The 18,591-nt window shown below is 41.5% G+C and overlaps 1 protein-coding gene across 1 annotated transcript in view; it reads right to left on the bottom strand.

The window, feature by feature from the left end:
* Window positions 1-18,591, bottom strand: part of LOC121576616 (nuclear receptor ROR-alpha A-like) — a 291,217-nt gene that overhangs the window by 176,641 nt on the left and 95,985 nt on the right. Inside the window, exon 2 of the mRNA XM_041889904.2 lies at window positions 14,105-14,125. Coding sequence (XP_041745838.1) covers window positions 14,105-14,125 — 21 coding nt within the window. The remainder of the gene's footprint in view (window positions 1-14,104; window positions 14,126-18,591) is intronic.

The raw sequence follows: 18,591 nt of genomic DNA, 5'->3' as shown, positions 1-18,591 counted from the left end.
ACCTTCTCCACTATGCAATCCGGTTTCCGAGCTGGTCATGGGTGCACCTCAGCCACGCTCAAGGTCCTAAACGATATTATAACCGCGATCGATAAAAGACAGTACTGCGCAACCGTCTTCATCGACCTGGCCAAGGCTTTCGACTCTGTCAACCACCGCATTCTTATTGGCAGACTAAATAGCCTTGGTTTCTCAAATGACTGCCTCGCCTGGTTCACCAACTACTTCTCAGATAGAGTTCAATGTGTCAAATCGGAGGGCCTGTTGTCTGGACCTCTGGCAGTCTCTATGGGGGTGCCACAGGGTTCAATTCTCGGGCCGACTCTATTCTCTGTGTATATCAATGATGTCGCTCTTGCTGCTGGTGATGCTCGTATCCACATCTATGCGGACGACACCATTTTGTATACATCTGGCCCTTCATTGGACACTGTGTTAACAAACCTCCAAACGAGCTTCAACGCCATACAAACTCCTTCCGTAGCCTCCAACTTCTCTTAAACACTAGTCTCGGCGGGTCTGACCTAGAGTATGTGGACAACTACAAATACCTAGGTGTCTGGTTAGACTGTAAACTCTCCTTCCAGACTCACATTAAGCATCTCCAATCAAAAGTTAGATCTAGAATCGGCTTCCTATTTCGCAACAAATCCTCCTTCACTCATGCTGCCAAACATGCCCTCGTAAAACTGACTATCCTACCGATCCTTGACTTCGGCGATGTAATTTACAAAATAGCCTCCAACACTCTACTCAGCAAATTGGATGTAGTCTATCATAGTGCCATCCGTTTTGTCACCAAAGCCCCATATACTACCCACCATTGTGACCTGTATGCTCTTGTTGGCTGGCCCTCACTACATATTCGTCGCCAAACCCACTGGCTCCGGGTCATCTATAAATCACTGCTAGGCAAATACCTGTCTTATCTTAGCTCACTGGTCACCATAGCAACACCCACCCGTAGTATGCACTCCAGCAGGTATATCTCACTGGTCATCCCCAAAGCCAACACCTCCTTTGGCCGCCATTCCTTCCAGTTCTCTGCTGCCAATGACTGGAACGAACTGCAAAAATCTCTGAAGCTGGAGACTCTTATCTCCCTCACTAACTTTAAGCATCAGTTGTCAGAGCAGCTTACCGATCACTGCACCTGAACACAGCCCATCTGTAATTAGCCCATCCAACTACCTCATCCCCATATTGTTATTTATTTTGCTAATTTACACCACAGTATCTCTATTTGCACATCATCTTTTGCACATCTATCATTCCAGTGTTAATATGAAATTGTAACTATTTTGCACTATGGCCTATTTATTGCCTTACCTCCATAATTTACTACATTCGCACACGCTGTATATATATATATATATATATATATATATATATATATATATATATATATATATATATATATATTATGTTGTATTTTTGACTTTATGTTTTATTTACCCCATATGTAACTCTGTGTTGTTGTTTTTATCGCACTGCTTTGCTTTATATTGGCCAGGTCGCAGTTGTAAATGAGAACTTGTTCTCAACTGGCTTACCTGGTTAAAATGAAGGTGAAAAACAAAAACAAACAAAAAAACTCTCACTGGATTACTTCTTCAAGCAAAGGGAAAGCACAGCATCCATGACAGAGAAAAACAAAGATGTGATGATTATTGTAATATTGAACACTGTCAGTGTCAACTGGAGCGACTGACACAACATCCCAAGAAAGATGAGCAGACGAAATGCAAACGACAGAGGATCTTTTACTTAATCAAAGCAGTTCCAGTCTGCCGTGAAGCATTCATCCATGTAAACAGGTAAAAGTCTAACGTTAGCTTCATGTACAGATATTATTTGTATCTCATTTTGCTATCAAGTCATTTGCATTGCTAGTTAAAGCCTTCTGTTAGCTAGCTAGCTAACATTAGCTAGCCAACATTAAACCTAGCTAGCTAGCTAATGTTAGTTGCTTGGTATCTAACGCCAGTAAACGTTACAAATCGTATCTAATTTTGTCAGAAATCTATTTACATTGCTAGTTAAAGCATACTGTTAGCTAGCTAGCTAACGTTAGCTGGCTGGCTAGCTAGCAAGCCAACATCAAACCTAACTAGCTAGTTGCTTGGTAGCTAATGCCAGCTAACGTTACAGTATAAATCGTGTCTCATTTTGTCAGAAATCCGTTTGCATTGCTAGTTATAGCCTACTGTTAGCTAGATGGTTGGTTAGCTTTATCTGCTGATTAATACTGCATAATTTCATTCATGGTGGCTGGCTAGCTAAGTGTATGACAAACCATTATGTATTGCTAAACTGTACACTCTCAGAAAAAAAAGGTTCCAAAAGGGTTCTTCGGCTGTCCCCATAGGAGAACCCTTTTTGGTTCCAGGCAGAACTCTTTTGGGTTCCATGTAGAACCCTCTGGGGAAAGGGTTCTACATGGAACCCAAAGGGTTCTACCTGGAACCAAAAAGGGTTTTTCAAAGGGTTCTCCTATGGGGACAGTCAAAGAACCCTTTTAGGTTCTAGATAGCACCTTTTTTTCTAAGAATGTATGGGTTGGGGTTATGGTTCATGAACTTGTTTAGCTAGCTAGCTTGCTACATTTCAAAACAAAAGATTCCACTTAGCCAGGTGATTACATGACCCATAAACTTAGGCAGGTGTGTCTGGGGGTGATATGGCCATTTATTGTAGTTCATGAACATGTGAACAGGCGGCAGGTAGCTTAGCTTTTAGAGCGTTGGGCCAGTTACCGAAAGGTAGCGACCTTTGAATCCCTGACCCAACAAGGTGAAAAATCTGTTGGTGCCCTTGAGCAAGGCACTTAACCCTAATTTCTTCTGTAAGTCACTCTGGATAAGAGCGTCTGCTAAAAGACTAAAATGTAAAAATAAATAAAAAATAAACAGGCCCATCCACTTACAGTGAGGGAAAAAAGTATTTGATCCCCTGCTGATTTTGTACGTTTGCCCACTGACAAAGAAATTATCTGTCAATAATTTTAATGGTAGGTTTATTTGAACAGTGAGAGACAGAATAACAACAAGAAAAACGCATGGCAAAAATGTTATAAATTGATTTGCATTTTAATGAGGGAAATAAGTATTTGACCCCCCTCTCAATCAGAGAGATTTCTGGCTCCCAGGTGTCTTTTATACAGGTAACGAGCTGAGATTAGGAGCACACTCTTAAAGGGAGTGCTCCTAATCTCAGCTTGTTACCTGTATAAAAGACACCTGTCCACAGAAGCAATCAATCAATCAGATTCCAAACTCTCCACCATGGCCAAGACCAAAGATATATAGTGTGTTTACCAGAGACAATGTGACAAACAACATGTTAGGATATAGGCTAATGTCTAGATAAAGTGTATTTTTCCCTATTGTACATTTTAGTCATTTAGCAGACACTCTTATCCAGAGCGACTTACAGTTAGTGAGTGCATACATATATTTGTTTTCATACTGTACCCCCGTGGGAATCAAACCCACAACCCTGGCATGGCAAACGCCATGCTCTACCAACTGAGCTACACGGGACTAGGCTACTACTTTCACCACTTGTTTAATACACTACCTTAACCACTCAGTTTAGCACATGGACTCACGTGAATACTTAAAGAGGTGGGTGGGGCTAAGGCTTAAAGGGTGTGAAAAATGATGAATGGGCGTACTCAAAAAAGAGCTCTCGAGCAAGTGTGACAAATGTTCAAGGGGATTTTCTGGTACCTTGGTCTACAAGGTGGCTCAGTTGGTAGAGCATGGCGCTTGCAACGCCAGGGTTGTGGGTTCGATTCCCACGGGGGACCAGTATGAAAATGTATGCACTCACTAACTGTAAGTTGCTCTGGAATTTCCATATTGGAAATGGTACATAAGACTCAATTATTAAATGTATTCCAAAAAATATTGTATTTTCTTTTTGTTAATTTTTTTTTGTTCAGGGGTTGAGGGGTAGTCTTTTTTTCCTTTTTCTTACATACAATTAAAAACATTTACTAATCTCTACTGTGATCATTTATATCTTTGTATGCATATCTTCGTTTTTTCTTTTGAGTGGCAGCCCGCAGGTACAACAACAATATATATATATATGTGAAAATCTGAAAGGAAAAATACCTGTACCTGCAAACCCCCAGGTAAATAAATAAATCAAATTAAAAGTAAGTCACAAAAATGTATTATTTTCTTTGTAATCTTTATTTGTTATATATTTTTTTGATATTGTTGGTTTTGGACATTGGAGAGGCCATCTGGAGATCCAGGTCCTTCGACACTCTAACCTTTATAAGTCTTTTGATTTATCAATCTAATGTTTGGCACCAATATTATTGGCAAGTTGTTCAATACATTTGTAGTCATTCGATATTTCGTTGTCAAGAATTGTCAGAGGAATATGTTGTAAAAGATTACACTGTCGTGAAAAAACAACTAGTGGGTTTGTGTTTGCTTCTCTTTCATTCGGATTCTGTAACACTCACTTATGTCCTACAGTGAGGGAAAAAAGTATTTGATCCCCTGCTGATTTTGTACGTTTGCCCACTGACAAAGAAATGATCAGTCTATAATTTTAATGTTAGGTGTATTTGAACAGTGAGAGACAGAATAACAACAAAAACATCCAGAAAAATGCATGTCAAAAATGTTATAAATTGATTTGCATTTTAATGAGGGAAATAAGTATTTGACCCCCTCTCAATCAGAAAGATTTCTGGCTCCCAGGTGTCTTTTATACAGGTAACGAGCTGAAATTAAGAGCACACTCTTAAAGGGAGTGCTCTTAATCTCAGCTTGTTACCTGTATAAAAGACACCTGTCCACAGAAGCAATCAATCAATCAGATTCCAAACTCTCCACCATGGCCAAGACCAAAGAGCTCTCCAAGGATGTCAAATCTTGGGTGAGAACCTCCTTCCCTCAGCCAGGGCATTGACAATGGGTCGTGGATGGTTATTCCAGCATGACAATGACCCAAAACACACGGCCAAGGCAACAAAAGAGTGGCTCAAGAAGAAGCACATTAAGGTCCTGGAGTGGCCTAGCCAGTCTCCAGACCTTAATCCCATAGAAAATCTGTGGAGGGAGCTGAAGGTTCGAGTTGCCAAATGTCAGGCTCGAAACCTTAATGACTTGGAGAAGATCTGCAAAGAGGAGTGGGACAAAATCCCTCCTGAGATGTGTGCAAACCTGGTGGCCAACTAGAAGAAACGTCTGACCTCTGTGATTGCCAACAAGGGTTTTGCCACCAAGTACTAAGTCAGAGGGGTCAAATACTTATTTCCCTCATTAAAATGCAAATCAATTTATAACATTTTTGACATGTGTTTTTCTGGATTTTGTTGTTGTTATTCTGTCTCTCACTGTTAAAATAAACCTACCATTAAAATTATAGACTGATCATGTCTTTGTCAGTGGGCAAATGTACAAAATCAGCAGGGGATCAAATACTTGTTTCCCTCACTGTAAGTGTTTCCTCATTATCTCCAGTGTACCCTTTCAATTGATATCATGGTTGTGAATATGCATCTCATATTTAGTAAGTTGTTAAACCTGGGCATGTTCATACTAGTGGAAATCCCTGAAATTACCCCCGAGTGTAAGGGGTTAAGGCCTAAATAATAATCAATCATAAATGTAGGCTAATCGTTAGATATTCATTTACTTATAGAATATTATGAAATTACATAAACCATTATGAATGAAATAGAATTAAAAATTTCAATAGTCAAATTTAAATCGTATTAAAGGTCCAATGCAGCTGTTTTTATCTAATTTCTGGGTAACAATTAAGAACCTTACTGTGATTGTTATCAATTAAAATGGTCAAAAAGAAACAGAAATTGCTTGTTAGCAAAGAGCAATTTTTCAAGCCAGAATTTAGCTAGGACTGTCTGGGAGTGGTCTGAGTGGGGAGGGGGAAACTGCACTAGGCCTTTAACACAAAGCATATAAACATGTCAGGCATTCCAAAGCTAGATAAGTAACCTTACATTTAGTCTCATTTCTTACCTTTCAAAACAGTGTTTTCCTCGAGAAAATCAAGTAATTATTGAAGATGTTGTCTTGGTGTATTTTCCAATCACTCATAATTTTGAGGTACATTTTCAATATGAGATTATTACCTGGAGCCAACTCAAGTATCCTGAGCTTCAACTGAGTTTGTATGATTCATTGTTTCCCCTGTGCCACCATGAAAGTTTTAGACAAAGTTAATAAAAATAACAAAGGAGTTCTGCCATGAAAGGCAAGTGCCATTTACACCAAGCAGCATTAGTACCAGTGGCAGCTGTTACTTTATTATATTTCAGGTTTTTTTCCAACCTGGAGGATAATCAAAGCCTTCCACAAAAGGAGGGAGGACAGTGACAGAGAAATGAAATAAAAACTACATGAGCAGTCATACATTTCTAATGGAGCTCTTTTAATCTTGAAAGGGAGACTTTCAATAGTGATTAGTCTTTTTTGTATTCCTTTAATGCTTCCCAGAGAAATATATGCAAATCTCTGGCTAATGCTAACAGTAGTGACAAAGGAGCCAGTTCTACTCTGCTAGTCTGTGCTATCCAACCAGGGGTCCTGTATGTGGCCAGCATAATGTACAGCCTGCAGACTAAGGCTGCAGAGTAGGGCCCTCTGGAACCATTCATGAAGACATCTGGATGGCCTCAGCAAGACACAACTCTATCTTCTCCTAGACAACACTTTGGTTTAGGCTTAACTTAAAGTTTCTCTTCCCTAGGTTGTCATTTTAAACAGGGCAATCAATGCCTCACTATGAACTATATTGAAACACTATACAGTATTTCTTGTTTACATATTTCAAAACCTGACTTTTGAGTGTGTGTTGCTAATGAAATTGTCACTATAGTTACACTATTTTAGTCATGGATTTAATTTAATTCCGAATTTCAGGAGCTTGACAGATCCCTGGCAGTTTGAGTTTTACTGTGATTTAAAATGGCTTTTACCTAATACCAATTTCAATATTGAGACATCTTGGTAAATAATAAAAAGTTATCATATTACAGTACTTGGATTACTAAAGTTTTCAAATGAAAAAAAATATGTATTAAAAGGAGAACTCAAATGTGGGTGTAGGAACTAAAAGTTGTAATAAAAGAAGATTCAATGCAGTAATACATATTGATGACAAATAGGCACATAACTTGCACCATATCAGTTTGAAGTTTCTGAGCTCAGAATCTATTGATATCAAAACCCAATAATGTAGGAATTATACACACACCACAGGCAAGGAGCAATGTTATAGTTCACTAAAGTAAAGCTATACTAGTATAAGTTATAGATAGCCCTGTAAAATAACACTATCGATACATCATAATTATTGAACAATCAATATCAAATACAGTGCTAATGCAAGGAGAGACTTGCATTAGTACTGTACATCTGTTTCACATCCGTAATGAGACATGATTAAAACACATTGAAATAGGCATTGCAAATCCATACTTTTTTGGGGCTGGCTGGGTGGAAACGTGGTTAACTAGTAGAGACTGAGTTAATCCTTTTATCTAGATCCCTGCTGCAGGGTATCCCAAACGTTCCCTGATTAAAAAGGGAAATGTGGGCAACTAACAGTTTAAGAATCATGGGCTCTAAACAGATAAAGGTGGAACGTCTTGTTGCTATGGCAGTGCATATGGAATGACTTGCCAGTGACACACTGTTCTCCCTGTCTAATATATTCACATTATTTATGAAATATTTCATAAGTAGCATAGAAAATGCTAAATATAAAATCCCAGGGAGATGTTCTTCCCTTTTTGCAGCTAGAGTCGTGGAATGGCAGACAGTGCTCATGTTGTGCAACATCTCCTGTGGAAAAATGCTGGGTGTTTGTTCACAAGCTACACTGCTTTTCATTTCTTCATCCTCCTTCTCCTCCTCAATAAGGGAAAGCCCTCCACACTGCCAGATAGAACCAGCGAACAAAAGAGGCGATTTGATCTGTTCATGTGGGAAATCAGATCGCCGTCTGCGTCTGAGATGTATCCAATGCGCTCCAGGATACTGTTAAGCAACGGCCACAAATGAAAGAAAATTACAGTATAATATCATATAGAAATGCAGAGAGGACGACTTATATAAGGAATAGAAACATGTCAATTGTTCCTGAGATAAATCAGAGCTATCGAACAGAGAGAGTGGGCATAGCATATACTGTAGCAACCAAGTAAAATAAATGCAAAAATGTATTACTGGTCAGGATGTGTGTATTAGCGGAACTGCCTCCTGCAAAGCATACACAGTGAGGTACATCAGAGGAGACATTCCCCCCTCTCTCTATCTGGTGTGACGGGACAGGACAACTGCATGGCCATTTCTCCTGTCAATACTCTCCCAACATCTATTTTCACCTGGCTGACACCTTTTACTGGTCAAGGGATGAATAAATCACACTTAGTGTTCTCCCCTGGTACTTTGACCAAAAAAAGAATCTCAACATGAAGAAGGACTGCAGTGTTTCCCTGTCATCACTGCCGCTGAGGTACGGTGAAAAATTACTGCCCATAATATAACATTTTTCAAAGAGCCTTATTGCCCTTTTAATCTATCCGCCACAATGGATCGCTTCAGGGATGCATTTCATTTCATCTGAAGACAAACAATCTTTCAAAGGGCTTAATAACAGTTACACAAATTAGCTTCATTAATTAGCTGCTAATGGAATAATAGCTCTGCCACCTTGTGCATCTCAACAACAGGAAAGGTGTGGGGCAGGAAAAAAATATCTGGGACTGAACTGAGCTTCATTAGTGCACTAACAGAATGCTCCAGAATGCACACATCTAGAATTTAAATATGCTGATCGCATTCTCTCTGTTTATAGTTATCCATTTTGTTTATTTTTTTTTGCACTTCGGCGACACAAAAAGTATTCTGCGAACAAGCAAAGGCCATCACGAAGTGAAGTAAATTAGGTGGTATACTAACAATATTAATTTCCTAATACAATAGTGAACTGACACTTAAAAAATTAGATGACTACATCTTAGATGGATAAAATGTATTCATAAAATGAAAACAGAATCCTCACACTAACAGCAACAAAAAAAATATATATATATTTATTATCAAATAAACTTCACTGATAAAACCGATAAATAGAGAACGATTCAGTAGAGAAAATAGTAGTTAATGAATGATGAATTAGAGACTAGGCGAAGCATCATAAATTCTGACAACACTGTGTTGTCTAGCCGATGATAAACAGCTGGATCCGATCTGCCTGTGCCTGTGTGTATCTTTCAGAAGCTCCCTGCCACTTTATCTTTTTCCATCCTGCTAGATTACACCTCCAGGGTTCAGGTGGGAATCCATCATTGCTATTATTACCTGAAGTCACAAGATGCATCTATCACGGCTAAGGTTACCATAACCTCAATATTAGCAGAGAAAAGCCCCTCTAATAAACAGCAGAAAGGATGGCCCGGGTGGTGGGATTTCATCTTCCTTTCACTTTTAATAAGGTACTCAGAGGAATAAAGATTACAGGCCATATTTAGAATGCAGAACAAATCAGCCTTTTCTTCCCGTTCCTTCCTCATTGTGGTTAGTCATTAGGATCTTAGGTTGGGGATTCTAGTGGAGAGAGGCATTCCCTGGTTCAACGGCTAACCAGCCACGCTGCCTGTCTGCCTGCCTAACTGCCTGCTGCCTGCCTGCCAGGCTCTGTTCTGTTCCTGCTACAGTACTGTATTGCCTGCAGCGTCTCTTAATAAGGCTGGATGTATGAAAACACAGTGGTGTGGCTCATCATGCCCAGCTGGACCAGTGGCAATCACAGTGCTGTAAACTGTGAGGGCCTGACTGGTTCAAGGCCTGAGGACAGTGGTGTATTAATGATCATCCCCTCTTTAATAATCCACCATTACACAATAAAGTCGATAAAACAAGATGCAGAGACGAGGGGGCATTAGGCTAAAATGGCTAAGCTTCTTTGAGGATTAAGAGAATTTGGTCAAGTAGGAATCTCAGAGTGCATCAGTGCAGGAGTTGACACAAGGACATGTTTACACACCACCCCGTGACATGAATCATTCATTATCATTCAAATTAATATCAACAGCCACATAAATTACCATCACTGCAGCCGTTCTCCATAATATACCTCCAATTACACTATGATCAGAGCATCAACTCTGATAATAGATTCAAAGTAATTAAGTTTGAATATATTCAAAGGACTTTTCACTTTGAAAACCAATCTTGTTATTCCCCTGAACACCCAACAACAACACTCATTACAGTGGCTTGAAAACCAGAAGTGGGGAGACCATGTAAATATTTGAAGCCCCCACAAATATATAAATATTTATTTAGGAATGATTTGATGCACTAAATAAATAACCCCTTGTTAAACAAATGACACCCTAAATAAAACTTTAAAAACAGGATCTGGGGAAATGAAGATGAGATGAATCAGACAGGGAAGGATTCTGGCGAGAAGAGATGGAGAAAGGGGAAAATATCAGCTATCACTCCACCCCAATTGAATTCCTAATGGCAGACATGAAAAACGCAACGTGCTAATTAAAGCCCAGTGACCAATTAGATGAGCTTCAGCTGCACCTTTAGGGGGAGGTAACGTGGCAGAGCCTCAGAGGGGGATATGTATATCTGTTCAGAAGGTGGAGCAGAAGAGAGGAGCTACCAAAAACAATCCTCAGATGCCGCTATTTCTGCCTAACAGGGAAAGGGTTAGCAGTTAACGGTTCTATGTTTTATTTTCTTTCCTGGCGTTGTTGGATAAACATGACCCCTTTCCACAGTGCCATCCATGTGGCAGTGTCTCACTGAGGATGTGGGGCAGCAGGCAGAGGACATCCCATATATATTCAGCAGTAACTCTAATCCACTTGCAGTATAGTATATCCTATAGACAGCCAGGCTGTTGCTTCAGCGTGGAACTATTAGTCTATGTCAAACTAAAGATTGGGACATGCATTACAAATAAAATACACATAGCCAAAGTATGGGCAATGTTCTCATAAAAAAACATGATTGATAAATATAGATTTCCTATATAATACCTGTCTGCTGTGTGTCCTAAACCTGTCCTCTACTGACAGCACAGGATATAAGGGTGGTCCTATAGGCTCACCCCACACAGCACGGGAGAGAGGTAATCCTAGGTCTGGCCTGGACCCATTCTCCTCCCTGTCGGTCTGCCTCTCTCTACTCTCTGGAGGCCCTTTATGCTGCCTGAGCCTGCCTTATCACACACTGTGCGACAGGAACAAGGCTTTTGTGATGGCAATGATTAGTCTTTTGTGTTCCCAGGTAGAAATAAGATGAACTTCTACAGGCAGTCATTGTGTTCCTATCTTCAGAACACTCAAAGAAAGATGTTGGGTTTTGAGGGGGTGAAATTAAGCCTGCGGGGCCTTGGCAGGCCTTGCTCTGTGGGGAAATACATGGTGAAAAAACAATGGGAACAATCTTGTCCTTCAGTTTTCTTTGTACTCCATTGAACCTTAGTCAGTCCTGCCTATTTAGACTTTTTTAACAGAGCAGTATTTTCTTGCTATACAGTCTCTGCCTCTCTCTTTTTCGGTGGGTTTCTGAGAAAGACCCAAAGGCTGATGAGAGAGACGACAGAAGCCACTTTGCCAGAGTCTGCCAGACCCTCCGGGTGTATCAGACCCACCCTTCAAAGTGTTGCATATGCAAATAAAGTTTGGGATGGCAGCTTTCAAATGTGATAATTATGGATTTATTTGTAAGCTGTCACTTCTCTTAATGCTCAGGGACATCAAAATAAGTTAAAATAGAAGCATCAGAGAGGATCACATTTGCTAGAGTACCACAGATTCAAAGAACAAGCGAAACCCATGACGCTGACGGTCTGTCAATAACCAGTCATTTAGACAGCAATGTGCTGCTGAGACCCTCACTGCATACAAACTGGTTTGAAATGTGCCACTAAATATATTCAGATTTTCCCAATGTTGTTAGTTATTCCAACATTGACAGTTTTATCAGTGGGTGACATATTAACAAAGACAGGGAACACATTTCCATCCCCACCTCTCCCTCCCAAATGGACTGTCTAGTACAGTATTATTCTTATTCTGTTTGATTAACAAATACAGGAATATCTGTTTACATGTTCACATTGTGGGGAGGGCATTGTGCTTTAGCATCGAGTTGAAGCACACCTTCCTGACATATTTTTATAACTATCCTGTCTTTTTTAGAACTATCCTGTCCCTTACATAATAATAATAATATGCCATTTAGCAGACGCTTTCATCCAAAGCGACTTACAGTCATGTGCGCATACATTTTTACGTATGGGTGGTCCCGGGGATCGAACCCACTACCCTGCCGTTACAAGCGCCATGCTCTACCAATTGAGCTACAGAGGACCACATGGATACCATTCAGTCTCACTACAGAAGAATATCAATGAACGAACAAGCGGAGGACAAATTATTATTGTCAGTACACAAAAGGTGGGAGAAGAGCAACTACTTGAGACCTGACATCCCACTGGGCACACACTGGTTGAATCAACATTGTTTTCACGTAATTCCAATGAAATTATGTTACACCAGCGTGGAATAGACGTTGAATTGATGTCTTTGCCCAGTGGGATGTGCATTTAAAAGGACAACAAAACACCTTGTAGTGTTGAGAGGAGAGCTATTGTTCCATGTGGAGTGGCACTCCTCTCTACAGAGTTAAGTGGGAAGTAGAGAGAGAGAGAGACAGAAGCACAATCACCAGATGGTGCCGCAAAGTATTGGCAAAGTATTAAGGGCTGCACACCCATCACTCGGTCACGTCATTTCCATTGTTATCAACGTTCCACAGACGCCACAGTGCTCAAGTCTGAGTCACTGGGTCCACATTAACTCAAAATAAAGTTATTTACCCAGTCAGATATAGCGTAGTGGCAAGAAGGATTTAGTCAATAAATTGTTCCTTGAGATGTTCACAGCTGTGGCTGCAGTGGAGGCCAGGGCACTGTGCCTACTGTCTAGACTTGACAGTTCATGCAGCTTTAGTATTCTGATCATAGAGTTCTGATCATGGAATTCTGAACGTGTCATGCATCTACATATACATTTAAATGTGTCTACCGTGTCCACAGTGTGTCCGGATTCCCTTTTCCCGCACTATATTAAAATGCCAGTATGCATTCTACAAATGGTGGAGTAGGCAAAGTATGACAATAACACAACAACAACTGATGGCAGTAGCTAACTACTGTAGCTAACTAGCCAGCTAACCTCTGTAGCGAGTCAGCAAGCTAGCAAGTAACGCTAAAAGGATTGCAAACGTGTTAGCAATTTATGAGGCCAGCAAACACATTCCTCACACGCTAGCAAGGTATTTCCTCCAACGTTATAATGAAAAAGTGCCTCTCGGTCCCAAAACACAGGTTTTCTGGAGACTGATGACGTCGCCCACTGTATGCACTTTCGGTAGCCTGATTGTGTCCAGACTGAGGAGAAATCCGCGCACAATGTATCCCTGACCACCTCCTGAAGTGGTCAGCCAGATCTGAACACAATCAGACCACAAAGCGACTTTTGTGCATCTAGACCCATCTTTTCAATGCAATCTTTGTATTCTGATAGCTGAAGTCGCATGTAAGTGTCAAGTGTAGACACAGCCTGAGACTGCCTGTCTGCCTGCCATGGCATCTCATCTGATGGAACTAAATGGCTGTGCCTGGAGAATGCTATCTCCCGCCTGCTCAATTCTCAAACATTGGCCTGTCCTCTTCCAGGAGAGTTCTCTGTCACTGTATAACTGCACATTAAGGGATAATAAAACTATGAAATCTAACCATCCATCTTGATTTGCCTGTGTTAGCGGGTGGCCAGTATTAGAACAAAATACCTGCCACTCAGTGGAAGAACACTGGAACTGTAGCTCTGCTCTGTGTGACTGCCTGGCAACAGCAGCAAGGGAACAGTCTGCATAACCAAATACCAAATGGAGGAATATGAAGCCTTTTTCCTAATTTTCTTTAACATAAATACGGTAATCTGGTTATTTTGTTAGAGACTAATACAGTTATTTTTGTATGCAGACTGACATACAGATATAATATTTAGTACACTTACCTTGCTTGTTCGTGAGTCCACCTACACAGAAGTACATATTTGGTAAATGTTATGAGTGTACATTTAGAAAGTGAGTGGTTCTGATTCCATACATCTGTTTTTCAATAACTCAATGAGTGCTGACTTATGAGACGGGCATTATGACACTTACCTTTTGTACATGATGAGGTTCACGAAGCAGCGAGGCACAGCACACAACATCACAGAGAAAAAAAGAGAGAAATGAGAAACACATTAATAATTTGGACAATGCCAGCAAACTATTACTTTGCATTGCCTTCCCACCAATCTATTTCTGTGAGTGATTGAACATATGCTAAATAGACACAATAGACAATAGACTATGCTCTAGTAGTGGGTCTGTTTGGGACGAAGAGCCAACCCCAACATTTAAAAAGAACAGCATCATTTGTTTTGCAGGTACTTAACAGAATAGGCCTATATGCTTTACTAAAACTCAGTCAAGCAGTCTTCCTCTCACTCAGACACACACACACTAAATGGGTAGTGCTCACAGTAATACCAAGGTGCTCTTTCACAGTGACACTTGGGCTGCCTCAAAGCACACTCACTCTATCTCCAGCACACAAGATAGCATCTGATGAGTAGTGCAATCTAATTGAAGTGTAGATTACTATCGCATGTGAGCTTGCCGGATCAAAATAATTTAAAAAACCATGGAGGGAGAAGATAGGAATGTTAGTGGTCCACTGTGGTACAGTAGCAGTCCAGACTGAAAAAAAAGATCTAAAAGCCTCTCTGGAAGACCCCTGGCCCCCACCGCAGCCCAGCTGTGGGTGAGTCGTGTGTGACAGACAGGTCCAGACATGTCCCTCTCTCACAGAGACACTGAGGGCTGCGTGTTGAGAGACATAAAGTGTTGGAGGACATAGACATCACTGAGAGCTGACTGGCAGCTGTAACAGGAGTGAGATGAGCGTATGGGCTGGATGAGCCTAAGCACTTACAGTTCAAGGTCATGGACACACGTTGGGACGAAGAGTCTGACAAAATCTACTGACACAAACTAACAAGTTCCTGCTCTGCTCCTGTGGATCAGAACTCAGCTAGTCGTGATGGTATATCTCTACAGTAGTATACACTAGAAATCTATAACTATGCAGAGATAGTTGACGTACAACTCAAATAATTTCAAATCAAATTGTATTTTCCACATGTGCCGAATACAACAGTTGTAGACATTACAGTGAAATGCTTACTTACAAGCCCATAACCAATAATGCAGTTTTAAGAAAAAATGAGTGTTAAGTAAAAAATAGATACAGTGGGGAAAACAAGTATTTAGTCAGCCACCAATTGTGCAAGTTCTCCCACTTAAAAAGATGAGAGAGGCCTGTAATTTTCATCATAGGTACACGTCAACTATGACAGACAAATTGAGGAAAAAAAATCCATAAAATCACATTGTAGGATTTTTAATGAATTTATTTGCAAATTATGGTGGAAAATAAGTATTTGGTCACCTACAAACAAGCAAGATTTCTGGCTCTCACAGACCTGTAACTTCTTCTTTAAGAGGCTCCTCTGTCCTCCACTCGTTACCTGTATTAATGGCACCTGTTTGAACGTGTTATCAGTATAAAAGACACCTGTCCACAACCTCAAACAGTCACACTCCAAACTCCACTATGGCCAAGACCAAAGAGCTGTCAAAGGACACCAGAAACAAAATTGTAGACCTGCACCAGGCTGGGAAGACTGAATCTGCAATAGGTAAGCAGCTTGGTTTGAAGAAATCAACTGTGGGAGCAATTATTAGGAAATGGAAGACATACAAGACCACTGATAATCTCCCTCGATCTGGGGCTCCACGCAAGATCTCACCCCGTGGGGTCAAAATGATCACAAGAACGGTGAGCAAAAATCCCAGAACCACACGGGGGGGACCTAGTGAATGACCTGCAGAGAGCTGGGACCAAAGTAACAAAGCCTACCATCAGTAACACACTACGCCGCCAGGGACTCAAATCCTGCAGTGCCAGACGTGTCCCCCCTGCTTAAGCCAGTACATGTCCAGGCCCGTCTGAAGTTTGCTAGAGTGCATTTGGATGATCCAGAAGAGGATTGGGAGAATGTCATATGGTCAGATGAAACCAAAATAGAACTTTTTGGTAAAAACTCAACTCGTCGTGTTTGGAGGACAAAGAATGCTGAGTTGCATCCAAAGAACACCATACCTACTGTGAAGCATGGGGGTGGAAACATCATGCTTTGGGGCTGTTTTTCTGCAAAGGGACCAGGACGACTGATCCGTGTAAAGGAAAGAATGAATGGGGCCATGTATCGTGAGATTTTGAGTGAAAACCTCCTTCCATCAGCAAGGGCATTGAAGATGAAACGTGGCTGGGTCTTTCAGCATGACAATGATCCCAAACACACCGCCCGGGCAACGAAGGAGTGGCTTCGTAATAAGCATTTCAAGGTCCTGGAGTGGCCTAGCCAGTATCCAGATCTCAACCCCATAGAAAATCTTTGGAGGGGAGTTGAAAGTCCGTGTTGCCCAGCGACAGCCCCAAAACATCACTGCTCTAGAGGAGATCTGCATGGAGGAATGGGCCAAAATACCAGCAACAGTGTGTGAAAACCTTGTGAAGACTTACAGAAAACGTTTGACCTGTGTCATTGCCAACAAAGGGTATATAACAAAGTATTGAGAAACTTTTGTTATTGACCAAATACTTATTTTCCACCATAATTGGCAAATAAATTCATAAAAAATCCTACAATGTGATTTTCTGGATTTTTTTTTCTCATTTTGTCTGTCATAGTTGACGTGTACCTATGATGAAAATTACAGGCCTCTCTCATCTTTTTAAGTGGGAGAACTTGCACAATTGGTGGCTGACTAAATACTTTTTTCCCCCACTGTAAGTCTAAAATAAAACAGTCGGGAGGCTATATACCGGGGTACCGGTACAGAGTCAATATGCGGGGGCACCGATTAGCTGTTCAGGAGTCTTATGGCTTGGGGGTAGAAGCTGTTAAGAAGCCTTTTGGACCTAGACTTGGCACTCCGGTACCGCTTGCCGTAAGGTACCTGAGAGAACAGTCTATGACTAGGGTGGCTTGAGTCTTTGACAATTTTTAGGGCCTTCCTCTGACACCGCCTGATATAGAGGTCCTGGATGGCATGAAGCTTGGCCCCAGTGATGTACTGGGCCGTACACACTACAGTCTGTAGTGCCTTGCGGTCGGAGGCCGAGCAGTTGCCACACCAGGCAGTGATGCAACCAGTCAGGATGCTCTCGATGGTGCAGCTGTAGAACCTTTTGAGGATCTGAGGACCCATGCCAAATCTTTTCAGTTTCCTGAGGGGGAATAGGCTTTGTCGTGCCCTCTTCACAACTGTCTTGGTGTGTTTGGACCATGATAGATTGTTGGTGATGTGGACACCAAGGAACCTGAAGCTCTCAACCTGTTCCACTACAGCCCCGTCGATGAGAATGGGGGCGTGCTCAGTCCTCTTTTTTTTCCTGTAGTCACAATCATCTCCTTTGTCTTGATCACGTTGAGGGTGAGATTGTTATCCTGGCACAACACGGCCAGGTCTCTGACCTCTTCCCTATAGGCTGTCTCATCGTTGTCGGTGATCAGGCCTACGGCTGTTGTGTCGTCGGCAAACTGAATGATGGTGTTGGAGTCGTGCCTGGCCACGCAGTCATGGGTGAACAGGGAGTACAGGAGGGAACTGAGCATGCACCCCTGAGGGGCCCCCGTGTTGAGGATCAGCATGGCAGATGTGTTGTTACCTACCCTTACCACCTGGGGGCGGCCCGTCAGGAAGTCCAGGATCCAGTTGCAGAGGGAGGTGTTTAGTCCCAGGGTCCTTAGCTTAGTGATGAGCTTTGAGGGCGCTATGGTGTTGAACGCTGAGCTTTAGTCAATGAACAGCATTCTCACGTAGGTGTTCCTCTTGTCCAGGTGGGAAAGGGCAGTATGGAGTGCAATAGAGATTGCATCATCTGTGGATCTGTTGGGGTGGATGAAAATTGGAGTGGGTCTAGGGTTTCTGGGATAATGGTGTTGATGTGAGCCATGACCAGCCTTTCAAAGCACTTCATGGCAACAGACGTGAGTGCAACGGGTCGGTAGTCATTTAGGCAGGTTATCTTAGTGTTCTTGGGCACAGGGACTATGGTGGTCAAGAGACGGTGGCAGAAACATTATGTACAGAATGAAAAAAAGAACGCAAAAAAACACACATAATAGCACAGTTGGTTAGGGAGCCGTAAAACTCTGAACGTAATTAGTCTATTCCTGCAGCATAAACACTGACCTAGTGTAACAAACCCTTGGTGAAGAAAGGAATGCTAAAGCCAATCAACAGAAATAGAGAGGGAATCGATGAGAGAAAAAGAGAGATAGAGAAAGATAGATAGAGCAAAATGATGAGGTTGACAGAGCACTAAAAATTAGAAAATGACCATGTTGACATGTCTGTCAGTGCTCTCAGGAAGGAAGGCCTC

This window comes from Coregonus clupeaformis, chromosome 11 (genome assembly GCF_020615455.1).
Source record: "Coregonus clupeaformis isolate EN_2021a chromosome 11, ASM2061545v1, whole genome shotgun sequence".
Taxonomy (NCBI): Eukaryota; Metazoa; Chordata; class Actinopteri; order Salmoniformes; family Salmonidae; genus Coregonus; species Coregonus clupeaformis.
The sequence above is the reverse complement of the archived record's forward strand: the minus strand, read 5'-3'. Positions and strand labels throughout refer to the sequence as shown.